Source organism: Bemisia tabaci, chromosome 3 (genome assembly GCF_918797505.1).
Source record: "Bemisia tabaci chromosome 3, PGI_BMITA_v3".
Taxonomy (NCBI): Eukaryota; Metazoa; Arthropoda; class Insecta; order Hemiptera; family Aleyrodidae; genus Bemisia; species Bemisia tabaci.
Genome location: NC_092795.1, coordinates 35,445,092 through 35,462,687, shown reverse-complemented (window position 1 = coordinate 35,462,687; position 17,596 = coordinate 35,445,092). Strand labels below are relative to the sequence as shown.

Here is a 17,596-nt window from a genome sequence, read left to right as displayed (position 1 = left end):
CGTTTTTTATTCATACTGTTTCACGCGTGACGTGACCATGTAATCTTAGGATCGCAGTGAGATTTTTTTTTTTTCATCCCTCATCAAATTCGTGTTTGATATTCATGACTGAGTTTTGTTTTGATAAGCTATTTATCACTAACACATCGTACTTGTTTTGTCTGTTTCAGGTATGCCCGAGCTTATTCATACCCCAACCGTGGTGAAGGACGATCCAGAGTTACAGCTTCTTTTGCAAAGGGAATGCAAAGTGACCTCTTTCTTCTGTGCAGCTTTGTCCATGAATTTACAGAGGACGATTTTTATCAAATTAGACTCCTTTTAAACAAACGAATGAATAAATGAAAAAAGAGAAAGAAATCAAAACAAAACAGTAAAACCTTGCTGAAACTCATATTCAAAAGCCCTCCGTTGAACCTCACTGATTCGAAATAACAAAAACTAGTAAAGCTAGGAGATTGGTATTTCACGTGATGCGAATAGAGGTTTTACGATGACAAAGTTTAAAAAGGATAATAGAACCGTGTTTTAAAAAAAAGTTTAGGTCTCCTTGTATGTCAACGTCTCAATCAATTAACTGGAAATACTATCATGAATTGCGGTAAAAATTTACAAGAAGAGAAAGAATAATCCTGAAAATAATTTTTGAATTATGGCCGATTAAATTAGAACTAATTTCGTCCAATTTTCCTCCCTAGTTTCAATCAAAAATCCAATGACTTATAATTTTTCGGATCATTTCAAGACCACGAAACATTGGAAAAAAACAGATTGGATCTAGAGTCCAGACTCTTAAAAACATCGACGAGAAAAAATACTCTTGATTCAATCAGATTTAAGCTTAAATCAAGAACCAAGCCCCTTAATTTGAGCGGATTTCCTTTTGATTTAAGCTTAAATCCAATTGAATCAAGAGTCCTTTTTCCTGTCAATGTTTTCAAGAGTCTGGACTCTAGATCCAATGTGTTTTTTTTTTTTTTTTTTTTTTTTTTTTTTCCAGTGCTCGAAAATGTCACCGTGAGAGGACCGTAACTGATTGATCACACCCTCAGCTCCGTAAAGCTGTGATCGTGTGACAGAGGAGACATTTAAAACTAATTTTAGCATAGACAATTTTTTGAATATTCATACCTCCTACCTTATTACTTCATACCTGATCACGCTGTGGGACTTGTTAATAGCGGGTGTTGAATTTAATTAATTCCTAGGCGGTTGAATAATCATGGTTGGAATTGAATTTGATTTGTCGATCGGGTGTCAGGTGCGTGAAGGGGAGGGGTAGAGGAGTATACTTTTTTTTCAATTTGCATTAAGGAATGAACAATTGCAGCATGGCAAGTAGCGGCTTTGTTGACTCTCAGAGAGGTATCGTGACTGCACGTCCATAATAGGTGCTCAAAGTTTTTTATAGTTTTTGCAGTCATTTGATTTTTTTTTTTGCTCAGAAGTATGCATTATCTACTTCGATGCAAAACATGGAACAAAATTTACATCAAGATATTTAAATGAAACCTAATCTAATAGACCCAGATAACTTTCATGAAATTTCGAACGGAAACAGCTTCGACTTTACACTATATCAAACTGGCAAGCGTACCGTTCAAAGGCGCACGCTTTTAGTGTGACCCTTTGTAATATTTTTAACTTGACACGAGTTTCCTATATTCTGAGGCCGTCTCTGCCTGGTCCAAAATTGACAAAAATACTCATGTTCCTTTTAATGTGCAAATGAAGTAATTAACACAAACCACCAGACCATTCTTACCGGTATCATCTCAAAGAAGCTGCTCGCTGTTGTCTTGAGTGCTAAGACTGTGCAACTGTGTTTCTCATTTGCTGGAATCCATTGGTGTAAGGATGGCAAATCTTCTGTCGATAGTAAACTTCAAAGGAAATTTCCCAATTATGAGTGTATAGAAGATTCTTTTACAGTGAAAAACACTGTGCACAATTTTAGAAACAGTCGATGGCGATTACTAGGTTTTGAATTTCCGCTCAATACATGTTGACTTTTGGTTTTTCCAACATTCGAAGCGAAATGCATTCCTCCCTCTCTAGCTTTAGGCGCAGTTTACGACTCCATCTCTCTAGCACCCTTCCATACCGAAGAGGTCTATACATAGTATATGCAGGATTCCCGTGGTATATGTTAGAACTCCTCTGCATTCATACATCCATTTACCTCTTTAATTGAATGCTTCACATTTGACCTTGCTCTTTCTAACCGAGAGACGATTTCAGCGCTGCCAAATTTGGAAAAAATATCACTAAGCACTTTGATTATGGCTCCGTAGAGATATTTTTAGCGCTCCTATGGAAAAACGTGGCATCAAGGTTGCGAGGCTAACCGGCATCTCACGATTTTTCTGACTCTCTAGGCTCATTTTTCTATTTGCGGGATTCCGTGGAGGTACCCACTAAATTCCTGAGTTAATCAAAGCAGACGCCTCCATCAATCACTGAAAATTATGATGTTCCGCCTCCTGATTAATTGTAGTCATAAGTTTAAGCTTGTTTTCAGCCCGAAAGGCACAACTCACGTGAAGCGGATCATCTATCGACTGAAACTATTCACGCAGGATGAATTGTTGTGACTGCCTGGTCTTTGAAATTCGTGATCGCGATTGAATTAATCAGCTCGTGTTTCTTTTGTTTGTTCGAGAGGGCTGAAATATTTTGCTTCGCAGAAATTTGAGAGGGGAAAAACTTGGCACAGCAGAACTGTTTACCTCACGATTTAGCGTCAACCTGCCTTTGAAGTCATAGTTATTCTACAATATTTGGTTTTACCTACAAAAGAAAGAAACAAAGTCACCAAGCTGTATTAAAAGAAAAGCTTCTAAGTTTTCTCATTCCATAACACTTCATGTAAAACAGTAATTTTATGTTTGCATTTGGAATTCTTATCAGATTTTGAAAATGGGCTCCAGGTTATTTTATATTAAAGTAGATCAGAGAGCTTTGGAAGGGGGTGAAATTAGAAATTTTCGCCAATGAAAAATAACGGAAATTTCAGGAAAAGTGGAAAATATTGAATCTTAGTCTATCAGTAGGGTAAGGGTATTGGAGGTATACTCCTTTGCTACAGACTATGAAAAAGCGACGAAACACTCCGTTTCGTTTCGTCTCAATCTTGGCGTAAAGTTTGAAATAAATGAAATGCCGATTTTTTCATTCGATTCTTATCGGTCCAATCGCTCCTGGTCAGAGAGAGATTGGACAAATGAGAGTCGGGCATGAAACTCTTTTCATTTTTTTGGTCCATCTCATGTCGACGCGGGCCTGTACGAAAGCGCGTAGCGCCCTCCGGGGGTTGGGCAGCGTGGCGGCCAGGGGCAAAGTCCCCTAGTTTTCAATCCTGTTCCAAACAGCATTCTTCAAAACTTTAGAATCTCTTACTTTCCTAATTGGGTTTTTATAAAATTCCAGAGAAACAATAACTATACCTCTGAACGCATAATCTCAACATGTAACGAAACGAGCGAACATTTATTTTTAAGGTAAAGCAACAAAACGATAACTTCACAACGTTTGCAAAAATAGTGAAAAAGTTAATTATGCTCAATATTATCTACAAAAATAATAGCTCATCATGTACAATATTTTCATTCTAAAGCATTTTTAATCATATCATAAGAAGCCTATGGGAGACCGATTGAAAGTTAACAGCGTTGAAATACCCAATGTTTACAACGTTGACTAAAATTTTACCCCGCTCTTAGACTGATTGAAGTGCGAGTACTTTTGTTATATCAGTGTATGCACCTATAATACAACGATACCTACATTTCAATAACCATCTACGATGTGAATAATAATGTACCCATGTAATACAGATTTAAGTATACTTTCGAGAAAGTGTAAGATCCAAACAAAAAACGCCATTTTACGTTATTTTAACTGGTACCAGAGTCAAACTCGCATCATTTTGCGTAGCTGCCTCTTGGTTAATTGGATGCCAGCACGAGAGAAAGTAATCCTAACTGAGACTTCATCCTAATAATTTCCACGTGATATAATGAAAACCTAGCCGAGCATGAAAGATGATCCACCAAAGGAGGCAAAGTGGGGAAGCTGAGAGGTGGGGGTGTGAGCGGAGGGACATCAAATTATCCAGGAACCTCGAGTGAGATTCAGGAAGTGCGAGTATCGGCCTAATCTAATTATGGGGCATAGCTCGTGCCCCAAGTAGTATATAAGGCTGGGTTTATTTAAATATTTGAGGCGACTACGGGTAGAAACGTTTGCTTAGTAATGCGAGCGTTCGAGCGTGGAGAGTTTGTGTTAGTATGAGGTGTGTGCAGAAAGGTATAATTAAATTGTGAGACGCTAAAATTGAGTGTGGATACGTCAAAGATCCTGTTGATATTATGCGGCTGTAGGCAAGAATTTCGCCGAGAGTACTACTGCATCATATCTTTCCGGCCGTTATATGTATTCAAACTTAATCTATACATGCATTCTACCTTCCCAAAGGGAAAGAACCTAAGGACCGAATACAGTGCGTGAAAATAAAATGAGTGCGCAATTATTCTTGAATGTATTTTCTTACAGCTTACCTCAAAATTATGCGAAAAATTGGGAAAATCTCATTCTTTTGAACAGTGGTCTATATGGTCATATGGTCATACGGTCTATTTTTAATGTTGTTCGGTGCGGTGGAAATGTGATGGAATGAACCGTGCAAACCCCAAAGCAGTAGATAAAGTTGATTCCTATTTTTTTGAAAGGCGAAACTTCCTTCAATATCGGTCGTAGAAACTTGGAAGTGTTTTTTTTTTTTTTTTTGCTTATTATGAGGTCTAACCATTAATTCATGATCCTAAGGCAAAATCCCCAGTGCATACTTCTTGGCAGCAATTTTTCCGCGTGATATCACATTATTTATAGTGAGAACATGTAAGTTATTCAACTTTTTCTTATTTAGATTGCAGTTTTCTTTGTCACTAAATTACATCATTCTTCATGTAGTGTCAATTTTTACTTTTACAGATGAGGTCATATTTTGCTCCGTGATGGTTTGTAAAAAAATTCTAAAAGCCCCTAATTGTGAAAGTAATTTTTCGCCCCACAGATGAATGACTCATGCAAGGCTGTACAGTAGTGTACAGCTGCCACATACATTTTCGCAATATTTTCCACGAGACACGCTTTTGCACTATCATTGACATTATAAACAGGGCCGAATTAAGGAGATGACCACATGGGCCGCGGTCCATGGCGGAAAATTCAGGGGGCGGCAAATTTTGCAATTTTTTTAAATGTATAGGTATCAAAAAAAGAGAGAGAAAAATCGGATTCAGAAAATAAATAACAAACGAGAAAAGGCGACAAAATCTCTCATTTCCTGAGAGTAAAAGTATAGTAATTTCTAATTTGTCGTCTTTCAGTGATACAAGAGATAACACCTTCAATTAGTCGAGTTAAGAGAGAAATCAAACACGCAATTTAATCTGGAACGGCGCGGCGGTCGGCATGAAACGCATAGCGCCTACAAGACTGCATGAATACTTCACGCATTGCGTCAAACACAGTTCGCTCAGCAGCGGTCGGCGTGAAGCGCATAGCGCCTACAAGACTGCATGAATACTTCACGCATTGCGTCAAACACAGTACGGTCATCAGCAGTCCACGTGAAGCGCATAGCGCCTACAAGACTGCATGAATACTTCACGCATTGCGTCAAACACAGTGTGTTCAGAAGCGGTCGGTGTGAAACGCACAGCTCACGCATTGTTTCAAATACAGTGCGGTCAGTTTGTTCTTTCATAATTTTTTCGTTCATTTCTGATAAATGGAAGGCCTTGTTCACATAAAGAGAGGTTCACGGAACTTAACTTTCGCGCAAAATTCCGTGAACTTTTGTTGGTAATGTTGACAGGACTTCTCAAAAAATGTGTCCAACATGAGTAAACACGTCTTATGCACTCCTCCCCGCTGCACGTTCACCTGACGGTTTTTATTGATGTTTCAAAACGATTGCGAAGGGCGGCAAAATACAGGCGGCCCACGGGCGGCAAGTAGGCGGATCCGACCCTGATTGTAAATGCACACATTTTTGCGGGTAGCGTTCCTAAAAATTAATTGTGCTCTTAAGCAACGCTGCAGGAATACTACATGACCCCCTCGAATCACGACCTGTAGCGTGGCGTGAATTGCGATATATCGATTGTTATGCCATTTAAACCTATGGAAAAGGATCGATAAACAGGGTGTTCGCAGCGAACACCTTAATAATCGATTCTTTACCATACGTTTAAATGACATAACAATCGATACATCGCAATTCACGCCACGCCACTGATCACGAGATGTGCCATGGTTAACGCGCTTGTGAATGCGACGTGGACAACTCCTCGGTACATAAAACTGTAGTCAAGCGATGCTATTCTGCAAAAAACAGTAGTCAAGCGATGCTATTTTGCAAAAAACTACTGTCAAGCGATGATATTTTGCAAAAAAAACGTAGCCAAGCAATGCTACTTTGAAAAAAAACGTAGCCAAGCGATGCTATTTGCAAAAACCGTAGCCAAGCGAAACTTTTTTGAAAGCAAAAGTGCCTGCCATCTTGTGTATATGCAACACAGACATCCTTTGAGTACGCATAGTTGCATCTAGGCGCTGTGATTGAAAGGTGTAAGGTTGGTTGGTAGATACGTTTATTTGGTGAACATTGCTGTATAAAGTCCACTGGAAAAAAAACACATTGGATCTAGAGTCCAGACTCTTAAAAACATCGACAAGAAAAAATACTCTTGATTCAATCAGATTTAAGCTTAAATCAAGAACCAAGCCTCTTAATTTGAACAGATTTCCTTTTGATTTAAGCTTAAATCTGATTGAATCAAAAGCCCTTTTTCTTGTCAATGTTTTCAAGAGTCTGGACTCTAGATCCAATGTGTTTTTTTTTTTTTTCCAGTGTCGTGAATATTCGAATAACGCAGCTACCGATAAGGCTCTGTTACGCACCTTCTGGTATGTCCCACCGGGGCTTATAACGTCGAGACGGCAACATTTTTGATCCTCAAATATTCGATTAGTGACGCTGAGCCTGAGAATGGTGTGTTTTTGTGACGAGCATCTTTGTAATTACTTCATCCTGCCTTCCGGCGCGGTTTATAAGTGTGTGGACTATGATTATGCGGTCTGGCTTGTGCGAGCCGGTAGCATCAGCGGGACTTGAATCTCCTATTTCAGAGTTAAAAGTCTTCCCGTTCCAGATCCGTGTCGTGTCAGTTCCGGACTCAACAATGCAAGCTTCTAAAAATATATGTTTCACTAAGGTGAAATCGTCGCGCAGAACAACTCATTCGCATTTTCGTTCTGCTTTTTTATTTCTCTTTGTGATCTGATAATACGGATAAAATAGTCCCGTTTTGAGGAATTTGCACACATAAGCCAGACCTGAAGGTTTTTTTATTTGCATTCTCCTGGGAGTTATTCCTCTTACAAAAAAAGGCTTTGCACTTAATCCGCGCGCGCTCGCCGTTCGCATGTTCTAACTGATCATTATTCCACTAATATTTATCTGTGTAAATTCACGTGTGTATATCGGGGGCGTAGCTCAAATGGTAGAGCGCTCGCTTAGCATGCGAGAGGTACCGGGATCGATACCCGGCGCCTCCACTTGAAATTTATGGCACAAGTTTTGCGTATGTATTTTGCCATATGTTTTGGTAAAAGAGGCTACAGTTTTGTAGGCAGCAATAACACAATTTTTAGTAAATGAGGTCCCTGCGGAACACTTGATAGTGACCGTACACAGGCAAATGGACCTTAGTTCACAAAAACTCAAAATTGGATTTTTAATTTAAAAAAAAAAAAAAATTGAAGACTTCCTCAAGAAATGAACGATCAATATAATATTCGATCTTAAATTTTTGTAGAAGCGGCATTTTAATTAAATAGATCGATATGAGTGCAATTACGTTTTGAGGCCATAAACGAACACAAAAGCCAGAACAAATGCACCAAAACGATAAAGATGTTGTACTCGTTACAAGTATCTTGATTTTTGTTGTTTTTTTCGTTCGAAGAAGTACTAACAAAAAGTAATAAGTTTCAATGATCCTTTATTTGTTGAACGTTGGTCAAAGTTTACCATAATTCAGGACATACAATCACCGAGACTCCGAGAGTAATAACCCATCGCAACGGTCTTGTACTTTTTACAAGGAATTTTCCCACGAAGTCTTTATGCAGCAAAATGAAAATAAAGTTTTTACGATCGAAGGCGGTGTGTTGCGTCTAAGATATTGATTGGTGACACGATGGCGTAAGGTAATGCGATCCGATCAATGATCAATACCTGTCGGTCTTCGATATTTTCAGGAAACTGCGGAAAAGAGTTTCCGCAGTAACGCGGGTGTCTGGTGTCATAAAATCGGAAAAGGAGTCACAATACTTCAAGTCATTCGAGATTATTTTTTATGGACTCCGTCAGTCATTGTGTTAGGACTCAGCTGGCAAATCGTGCAAAGGAATAAGTTCGCGTTTTTGAGCATGATCAGCTTGTTGCTGGTGTTCCAAGAACTGCAGATCAGCCCGCAGCAACCCACGTCGTTGCTGGTAACCTGCAGCTCTCTTTTCGGACCCTTTAAATTCGATGGCTCTACCTTTATGCTGTTGATTTTTCTGTTTTGAGTAATTCAATGTGGTGTAGAAAAATATCGGAGTCAGCGTCAATTGTCCTGGTTAATTTCGTTTATTACCAGAAAGTGGGACATTGACGCATTAAATGACTCCACAAAAGGAAAAATTTGAATATTTGTTTCAATTTTTTTGCAGCGTCAAATTTTGAAAATTGACGAATCGTTCGCGCGATAGATGCTATCGATGGCTCAATATTACCCCCCCCCCCCCCCTACGTCCTCCATGGGATGTGATACTCTAGATCAGTCCTTAAATGAATCCGTGGGAACGAAAACACACTAACTCGGTGCCTCAAAAATGCTCAATTTTCATTTAAGACGGTCAATTTACTTGAAGGTAAGTGAAGTTAGCGCATCTGTTCTAATTTGGACCGTTAAAGTGTCCTTGTCTTTCGGCACCAAAAAACTTTATTTTAGACCAACTTCTTCGCCTACTGTACAGTTTTTTGTTTCTTGGTGAGATAAAATTACCATTTTTCATCATTTTTATCTGGTCGGGTGATGTGTCTTCAATGCCTTGTGCGGCAACACCACAGACTGGCAGAAATGCATTCGGTTAAGATCGTAAAAGTAAATTCAGGTTCAGTGTGACCACAGCACAATTATCTGTAAATTGATTCCGTGTTCGCGTTGTAGGAGCTCAAAATGTTAGTCGTTCGGCGGAATAAAAATACTGGAGCACTTTCCAACTAGCATTTTAGTGACTTCGTGGAATCACTAGGGACTTCTTGGGTTATTGTTTCCATGAAATATAAGCGTTTTCAGTGACGAACAGAAAATTTGATCAGTAGGAGGCTACAATACTTTATGCACACCATGGCATAAGATTGAATTGCACAATGCCTACAACGTGAAGGAAGCTCTTGTGTAACTATTATTGGTGGTTTTTTTCTGATACATTGTCGGAAATGAAAATAAATATATTATGAGCAGTTTGAATTGACTCCTGATGTTAGGGTACACTCGTGGTTTGTTGCTTCGAAGTAAATTGTTAAACTGTAGTTAATGCTTCAAGGCCTCCAACGCAAACAATTAAATAAAGAAATCATTACCAAAATCGATGGCGAATTTAAAATTTTCAAGCAAGTCTTGAGTTGTACACGTATCGCAAGATCATGTAACAACTAAAATAGCATACGAACGATAACTGGTATATTTTGTCTTTTTTCCGCTGAAGTTCGAGTTCCTAGAAGTATCGTGCTCTGATATTTCGTTGCAAATGATCGCCACTTTCTGTCGGTTCAGCTGTTAAGTGTCTTGAGAGAAGAAAATGCAATTAAAGAGAAAATGGATGGCTGTGATGCTGAGTTGGAGCCAAGTTCTACAGTTAATAAAAGTGGCAAGCATTAATTACCACGGCTGCAAAGCGGGAACAATAAAACTCGTGAAAATGCTGCTTTCTCGAGTTCGCGACGTCGAAAGTTCAACTTGGAGCCGGAAGGAGAGAACGAACGAAAAAAGAGGAAACGGTGTAGTTGAAAGCACCGAGAAAACGTGATATCTTTATTTCATAACTCGAATTTCGGAATTTGCTTTTATTGTTGGCATGTTTTAGCATATATGAAGATAGTGAAAAGTATCGAGTTTTCAGTAAATTTTTGCCGGTGAAGATGGAGGGTGGAGAATGGGTGTAATTTGATACGGTCGAGCTTTGAGCTTCATACAATTTTTGGCCTTATTTATATCGTACACTGGAAAAAAAAAACCACATTGGATCTAGAGTCCAGACTCTTAAAGACATCGACAAGAAAAAGGACTCTTGATTCAGTCAGATTTAAGCTTAAATCAAGAACCTAGCCTCTTAATTTGAGTGGATTTCCTTTTGATTTAAGCTTAAATCTGATTGAATCAAGAGTCCTTTTTCTTGTCAATGTTTTCAAGAGTCTGGACTCTAGATCCAATGTGTTTTTTTCCCCAGTGTAGTGGTTCCTTACGCAACTATATACCGCAAGAAAACTCCCTAAAGTTTATATCACAGTTACGAGGGGGGGGGGGGGTTAAGAAGGCATTTGCCATGTAATTATTAAAAAGACATTTTTTTTTTACAAACTTTGAGTATACTTTTAACAATTTGTGCAAGTTTGACTTATTTTTCCTGTAATCTTCCCGTGTTACTGGTCGTATGAGCCATCCGGCGTTGCCAAATTTCCTACGAAAAACAAGAATTTCCAGAAAAATTTGTGAATATTTCTCCTCGATTTTTCACAGGATTTTGTTCGTAACTTGATCTAAAGAGTCTGAAAATTTTATGGAAAAATATCCATATAAGTTTCCTCGGAAATTAATACTTCCGATAAAGAAATTTGGCAAAATTTAAAACTTTTTACGGCGTTTTTACTTAGTACGAGAGTGAAGGTTGCCCCTCGCCCGGTGAATCCTGGCATGTTAATGATGTCGGAAAGTGAGGCACTACAGATGAAGGAATCTTAAAATGTCGTTAATGAAATAATAATCATTGCAGCCGTTTCTTTCAAAAATTGAAGCTAATTTTTTTATGAAAATCCCTTCAGCACATGAAAATGGGCATATGAAGGAGAGGAGGTTGTCTAAGCTTACTTCACCAAGTTTTGATCGCACATTGACCTTGAGAGAAAAAGATCATTCCTGTCGTTTAAAAACTGAAGCCATGCCTGTTTGAAGGATGGTTTTTGTTTGTGTTTCTAAAAGCTTCGACAGTCAACTTCGAAATCTTCCCTTTTACTGTCAGTCATGACGTAAAAAAGTATGTTTTCTTTGATATGTTTAAGCGGCAAAAAAGTACTTGAATTGGGCTGAAGTGGACCGCGTTTAGAAAAAAGAAACCAAGCCACATCAGCAATTGCCAAATTTAACTAGGCAATTTTATATTTTATTTTATTTTTCTTTTATATTTTTTTTATTTGTGGCTTGATTCCTTTCTACGAGTTCCAATTTTGTTGAACCGCCGTTATAAGTTCCAAGAAGTTCAATAATTCAGTGCCCAGTTTGGTAAAATCAAGTTACGTTTCATTTATTAATCGTCAAGTTTGCAAAATCGTTGCAACTTGTATATGAGTATGTAATTTCGCAACAGTGATCGGTCAAAGACTAGCTCATCTCGGGTTGCAATTATGTGATCGGTCGGTCGGTCGGGCAGTCGGTCGGTCTGGCGAGCAATAAAACGGATTAATGGGCATTTGGAGAGATACTGGTCAGAAACAAGGAGCTTATGAGATCTGATTGACCGGGCAATCGTATCGTTTTATTACCGACTCGGATGCGATGCCCGGGCTGCCATAATCATTACCGAAGCGCCGTGCACCGATTGTCTTAACTCGCGCCGCGTCAAAAAGCCTCGAAAAAGGAAGATCTATGGGAGTGAATTTACCGCCAGTTGCCAGTTTTCCGGTTAGTGCTCTTCAAAAATTTACTGCGAGCGCGTTTTGTTCCCGTTCAACACTCTGCAACGAAGCCTTGCGTGCATAATACATGAGAAGAACAGGAAGAATATTCCAAAAAATGAATTCTGAAAATAAGAGAGGGATCAAAGTATCGAGAGGGTCTACGGGATTGTATACACATGTTCTTCATACATATCAAGATTACCGCGATAAATGACTTATTTTATTTATAAAATCTCCTACGGAGACAAAATAAAAATCTTATAAATTGTTCAAACACGAATTGCAAGGCAGGCACATTCATATTATTAATTCCGAGTGAAATTCCTCGGGTTAACTCCGGATATTGATTCTTAGAATGGATTCCAATAATTTGCCGCGGTAAAACATATATTCAATACAAAAGAAGAACTAACGCCAGATTTTCATACTTTATGGTAGTTTCTAGGCATATGTGCCAGTTTAAAGCTTGATAAAATCTCAGAACTTTCTTTTTTCTTATTTTAAAATTTTTGAAGGGGCGAATCATTGTAAATGCCTGAAAAGGATCCCAAGTAAAAATCGAAGCAATTAAAAATTGCAAAATTAAAAAGAGCTCAATGATCGAAGAGTTAAGTTAAATTTCACTCTTTTTCTCCGTAAATTATGCTCACGTGACAACGTTAGTGACGAAATGCGTACACACTATTCGAATAAGTGCAGGCTTTTAAGGGCGCATCCAGTCGAGTTTTCTTAAAAGTCGAGTAATTGGATGAGCGGTAATTGTCAACAATAAAGACCGGCTCACAAGTTCACGCTGACCGTAATGCCGTCCAAACGTCAGCGTTTTAAAATTTCTCCCCGGGTCGGTCAAATCACCGCGTGTACCTGATTAAAAGGGGGGGGGGGACGCACCGTCAATTGTTGTAAGATCGGAATTTGTGGTTTTATTGCAAGGGCTAGCGTTACTTGGGAATACAGGCTTTACTATTGTTATTGGTGCACTGCGATACAATGAGTCACCAATAAAGTTTATCGTTATTCCATCGACGGTCTACGCGTCTTGACTGACCAGCATCAGTTTTATTTCCAGCCATAGAAACAATTACATCGTTCCTCTTAGAATGCTCTAGTTCAAAAGAGGACCGTTATCTTCTACAAATTTAAGAGGCAACAGCTTATTTTTTATCGACTGAACTTTTGCAATGCATTAAAGTTTGTAGTCCTCTCTCAATAACTAAACTTGCGTCGTTTCCTATATAAAAGAAAAACCAGAAGGGGGAAAAATAACATAATGATTTGACGATGCAGTTGTCCTCCTGAGTTCCATGATGATTGCTGTTTCAATCGGATGCAGTTCAAGAGTCTGCGGGTCTGCCCGGTCGATGTCTGTTCATAAAATCTTCAACTAGTGAAAATTTTGAGAATCGCACTTTGTCCACTCATGAATGGTGTTGAATATCTTCATTATTAGTAACAGATATTTTTAACTAATAATTAACTCCCCCACCAAGGTCGCAAAGTTTCATGAAAAATAAAATCTTGAAATTTCACGTGAAGTATTTTAAAGTTCAGAAATTTATTAAAGATATTGAAAAATACCGATTCTTTTTCATGTATCGCTTAATGTAAAAATTGTTACTGTCTTCTTTTTATGTGTGTTTGAGTGCGGGTTGTATACTCTAGCTCCTGGAAAATATGAAATATTTCACAGCCTCGTGAAATTTCATGAAATATTTCACTAAAATTTCGAATATTTCATTTGTTCCTTGCGTTTCATGCCACCCTGTCCCCTACCCATCAAATCCTTTTATGAATCTTAAGGGATGTTGTCGCGCGAATTCTGGCGACGTGTTTCCGATTGATCGATTTTCACCTCGATAATACTCATCTATAGGCTATTGGACGCAATGGTGGCGTTGACCCTTTTCTTAGGGGTGGAAGGGGGGGGGGGTTATCCGGAGACGGGGACCCAGAGGTGAGAAACAATAAACAATGCCGCTTTTCGTGTGGAAATTGTCGCGGCGTCAATTAAGAGCTCATTGTTACGACATGCCACATCTAGTGGACACAGAGGGCTATGCCTTACCTCCTCTCTAACTCAACTCATGGCATGCCCTTAGCTTCTTTCCTCAATACTCTTGGAAGATGAGTGAAATATTTTATGAGAAAATGGGCGTTAGACTCCATTCTTATGATTATCTAGAACATAAAGATTTAATTGATGGGTCACTGGTAATACAAAAAAATGGCTACTCAGTTTTTGGCGAGATGGAGTGAATCAGAAACCTCTGCTTGAATAAATTTTTATACGACAGCGCACATTGAAGTTTCTAAGATGGGAGAACATGAAAAATGACGAAAGTTTGCTTGGAGACTTGAACGCTGGGGTAGGAAAAATAGATCAATTCTTATGCTTGTGCTCAGGTCAGAATGTATAAGCGGGCACGCAAGAGAGTCTTACGCCAACCCTTAGTTTGAAGTGCTCATAATGTTTACAATGAAAATCATATCAGTTTTCATGAGAAACTCAAAGAATTTGTCAAGAAGAAAGTATCATTATTTATAGGATTTTTTTTTTACTAAATGCACAAAATATGAGGTCAAAAGAAATACACGAAATGATCTATAATCACAAAATTATTAACCAGACAAAATGCATAGTTGCCATTTGAACACCGTCAAGCGAATACAACACGTCTAGAAAAATGATCATTGTAGATCAAGGCGTGTCTAGGAAAACAAAAATAAGAAGACAAAGAATTTGCTACGAAAAAATAATGATGATTTAAGAATATTTGCCGCGTTGTAGGAGAATGACTGCAAAACTTTTTCTCCGTTTTTTGATACATTTTTCTTCGAAAGTTTCCTTTTAAACATACGTTGATTGATCAAAAATACTCCTATAATAAAAGCATGCACGTACTTAAAATTTCGGTCGATTTACAGGTTTGCATTTTTAACAGAGGATCTGGTTGCTCACAAAATTGTTCAACTCGATTTGACAGCAATGTCAAACGAGTCACGCACAGTGTCGTGCAATTGACTACTGATGCTGGTCAGATTGATTTTCGGGCACGCATCAAGGTCTGAATCACGCAAGTGACGTTTGTCACCAAGATCGTCACCGTATAGTAGAGTAGTGTGAAAGAGTAAGCGGATGGTTTCTTGTAGGCCAATCTTCGATCATTCTATGGGTCAAACCGAGTCGAATTTAGAGCTGCAACAATTGACTCATTTTGTCTTTATTTCGTTCTTTTATACCTCAATCTTTTAAGCGTTCAGCCGATAGGGAGCGTTTTTTGATTCCGCCTCACCAGTAGAATCCTAGAATAGTAGAGAGACTATTTCCAAGATGACGGAGGATTCCTTCAAAATTTTGGAAATTTGGAGGAATATTTAGAGGATTGGTAGCTTTGCCTACACAGAGAGATTCTTTAAAACAAAAGTTTGGTTAATACTGGAAGTGAAACACACAATAACCCTAGCGTTCGGTTGAAAATTTCAAGAGGAAATGCCAGCAAGAAGAAATTTAATGAAGAACGAGTGGTAAATACCAACGTTGCAATTGAAGGAATGCATTTTCCAATAAGTCCCTCGATTGTTTTCTGCGCTAAATTCATCGCAAACTGTACCAAAATCTACGCAAACTTTGTGTTGGCTTGTGTTTCACTTCCTATATGCGTATAAAAGTAACACACTAACACAAATATTTTTATCAGTACAGCATTTTTCTAAGAATTGATGGAGGAACTTTGTGATCTCCAAATTTAAAATTTTAGCCCCTTAACTCGCTATGGCATGAAACAATTTTGGATCGCAGATTCTAGGGGACACTTATCTATTTTATATAGCTTACATAAAAAATTAGAGAACCGAATCTTTTTTTCAACGTTTTAAGGTTAAGGGAATCAATTTTACAAAAAAAGGAAAAAACATTGAAATCTTGCAAAAGCATGACACAAGGGAACGATCCAATTTTTAAAAACCCTGAAAATAAGTTGGTACGAATTCGTAACGCTATGCCATAGAGGGTTCAATCTTCTATCGCGAGGTTTTCAAGATTTTCGCTCATCTTTCATGCAAAGTTGTTTTTTTTTCTTTTTTATTCTGTCATTTAATGGCTTTGTGACAAGCACCTGCAGCCAACTTTAGACTAGTGTGCGTGTTTTGACATGCAAAATTTTCAGGTTTTTTCATGCGTGGTGAGCTGGCACCAACGCTCTCCGTCGGTGAATCCCAGATTCAATTTGTGCCGAGAAGATTACCTGTCCTCAAATCATTTTCCGTAACAACTCACGTCGACGGATAATGTAGTTCGGGTCATCGCTCGTTGCATAACTAGCCAGGGCCAGACGACGAATTTCACTCATCTGCATATTCGATCCGCGAATTTTGGTCGATCCGCCCGAAATTCGGGAAATTGTTTTCGGACACAATAATGACCGTCGCAACTTAACGCGTCCGAGGTTCGACTATTCAGATAGCAGACCGTGGGAATTGGGCGTCTTTATGCAGGAAATAATTTTCCTTGTTGTCATAGAATATCCAAAAATCAGACTATTTCCGACCTGGTCTTGTAATAGAGCCGGATTCGGAGGTTTCGTTACCTTGCACATTGACGGGTTTTTGCAAATCTGTCATCTGCAGTTGTAATTTTCGTTGTCATTTGCAGGAATTCGCCATATCTTGACAGGTAGAGAGTTAGGATGAGGAACCAGGAAGTAAAAATAAGTCGAATTATTTGATCATAGGCAAAATAATTTGTAGTGCAGGGCAGCGAAAGCCATGGTGTTTTAAGTGGATGGTTTTATGTGCATATGCAGCAATTCAGGCAGAGCACTGTTTTATAACAACTTTCCGCTAACGGTAATGGAGTAGTAGGCAAGTGTAACCTATCTAACTTGTATTATACGTAGCTGTCAAAACATTAATTTTTTTTAAAAAAAAATTTAAAAAAATTTAAACCGCGTGAAATTGCGTCTGAAGAGGTGAAAAAGAATAATCAATAAAAGTCAACAGAAACATGGAGATCCATTTCATCATTAATTTTCTGATTAGTTGGTGTGAATGATGTCCTAACTCACTGCTACGTATAGAACCTCCATCCCACAGTTACACAAATTCACTAAAGTCGAACCATCACTATGCCCGTTTTATAAAAACTTTTAATCAGTGCAACTGATGCCTTCACAACAAATTCCGAAATCCTTTCTTTACCTCAAAGAGACGGAGAATAGTGCACAATTTAACCAACAATGGACCGCGTTAAGCAGAAAGGAACCAACTACGGCAGCTATTGCCAACTTTTACTGCATGGGCAATTCAATTTTTTTACATGAAAACAATTGTGTGGATTTTTGTGCGAATTTCAGTGAATTTTGTGTATGGTACGAAGCACCATAACATTTATTCGTGTGAACGACTAAGCGGATTCCCAAAGGAATCTGCATATAAAGGGTCCTTTTAAAGGCAATAGCTGGCGTGGCTTGGTTCCTTTCCACTAAACGCGATCCAAATATTCCACGATTTGCGTAACAGAAGTTTTGAAAATTTTCAATTTGACAGTTTTATCAGTATAGCAGCACCCATTAAGTAATCTATTTA

General features: G+C 38.4%; 2 protein-coding genes and 1 non-coding gene across 4 annotated transcripts in view; all 3 read left to right on the top strand.

Moving 5' to 3' along the window:
* The window catches only part of LOC140224244 (uncharacterized), a 148,978-nt gene extending 148,352 nt beyond the window's left edge, over nt 1–626 (top strand). Inside the window, exon 4 of one of the 2 annotated variants that reach the window (XM_072298266.1) lies at nt 171–626. In XM_072298266.1, the coding sequence (XP_072154367.1) occupies nt 171–325 (155 nt within the window). In that variant the 3' untranslated portion in view covers nt 326–626. The remainder of the gene's footprint in view (nt 1–170) is intronic. The other variant, XM_072298267.1, reaches the window with a different exon arrangement.
* The window catches only part of LOC109043431 (uncharacterized), a 272,968-nt gene that overhangs the window by 202,666 nt on the left and 52,706 nt on the right, over nt 1–17,596 (top strand). The window lies entirely within an intron of this gene.
* On the top strand, nt 7,554–7,626 carry TRNAA-AGC (transfer RNA alanine (anticodon AGC)). Its single transcript has one exon. It is a non-coding gene; the product is annotated as a tRNA-Ala (tRNA).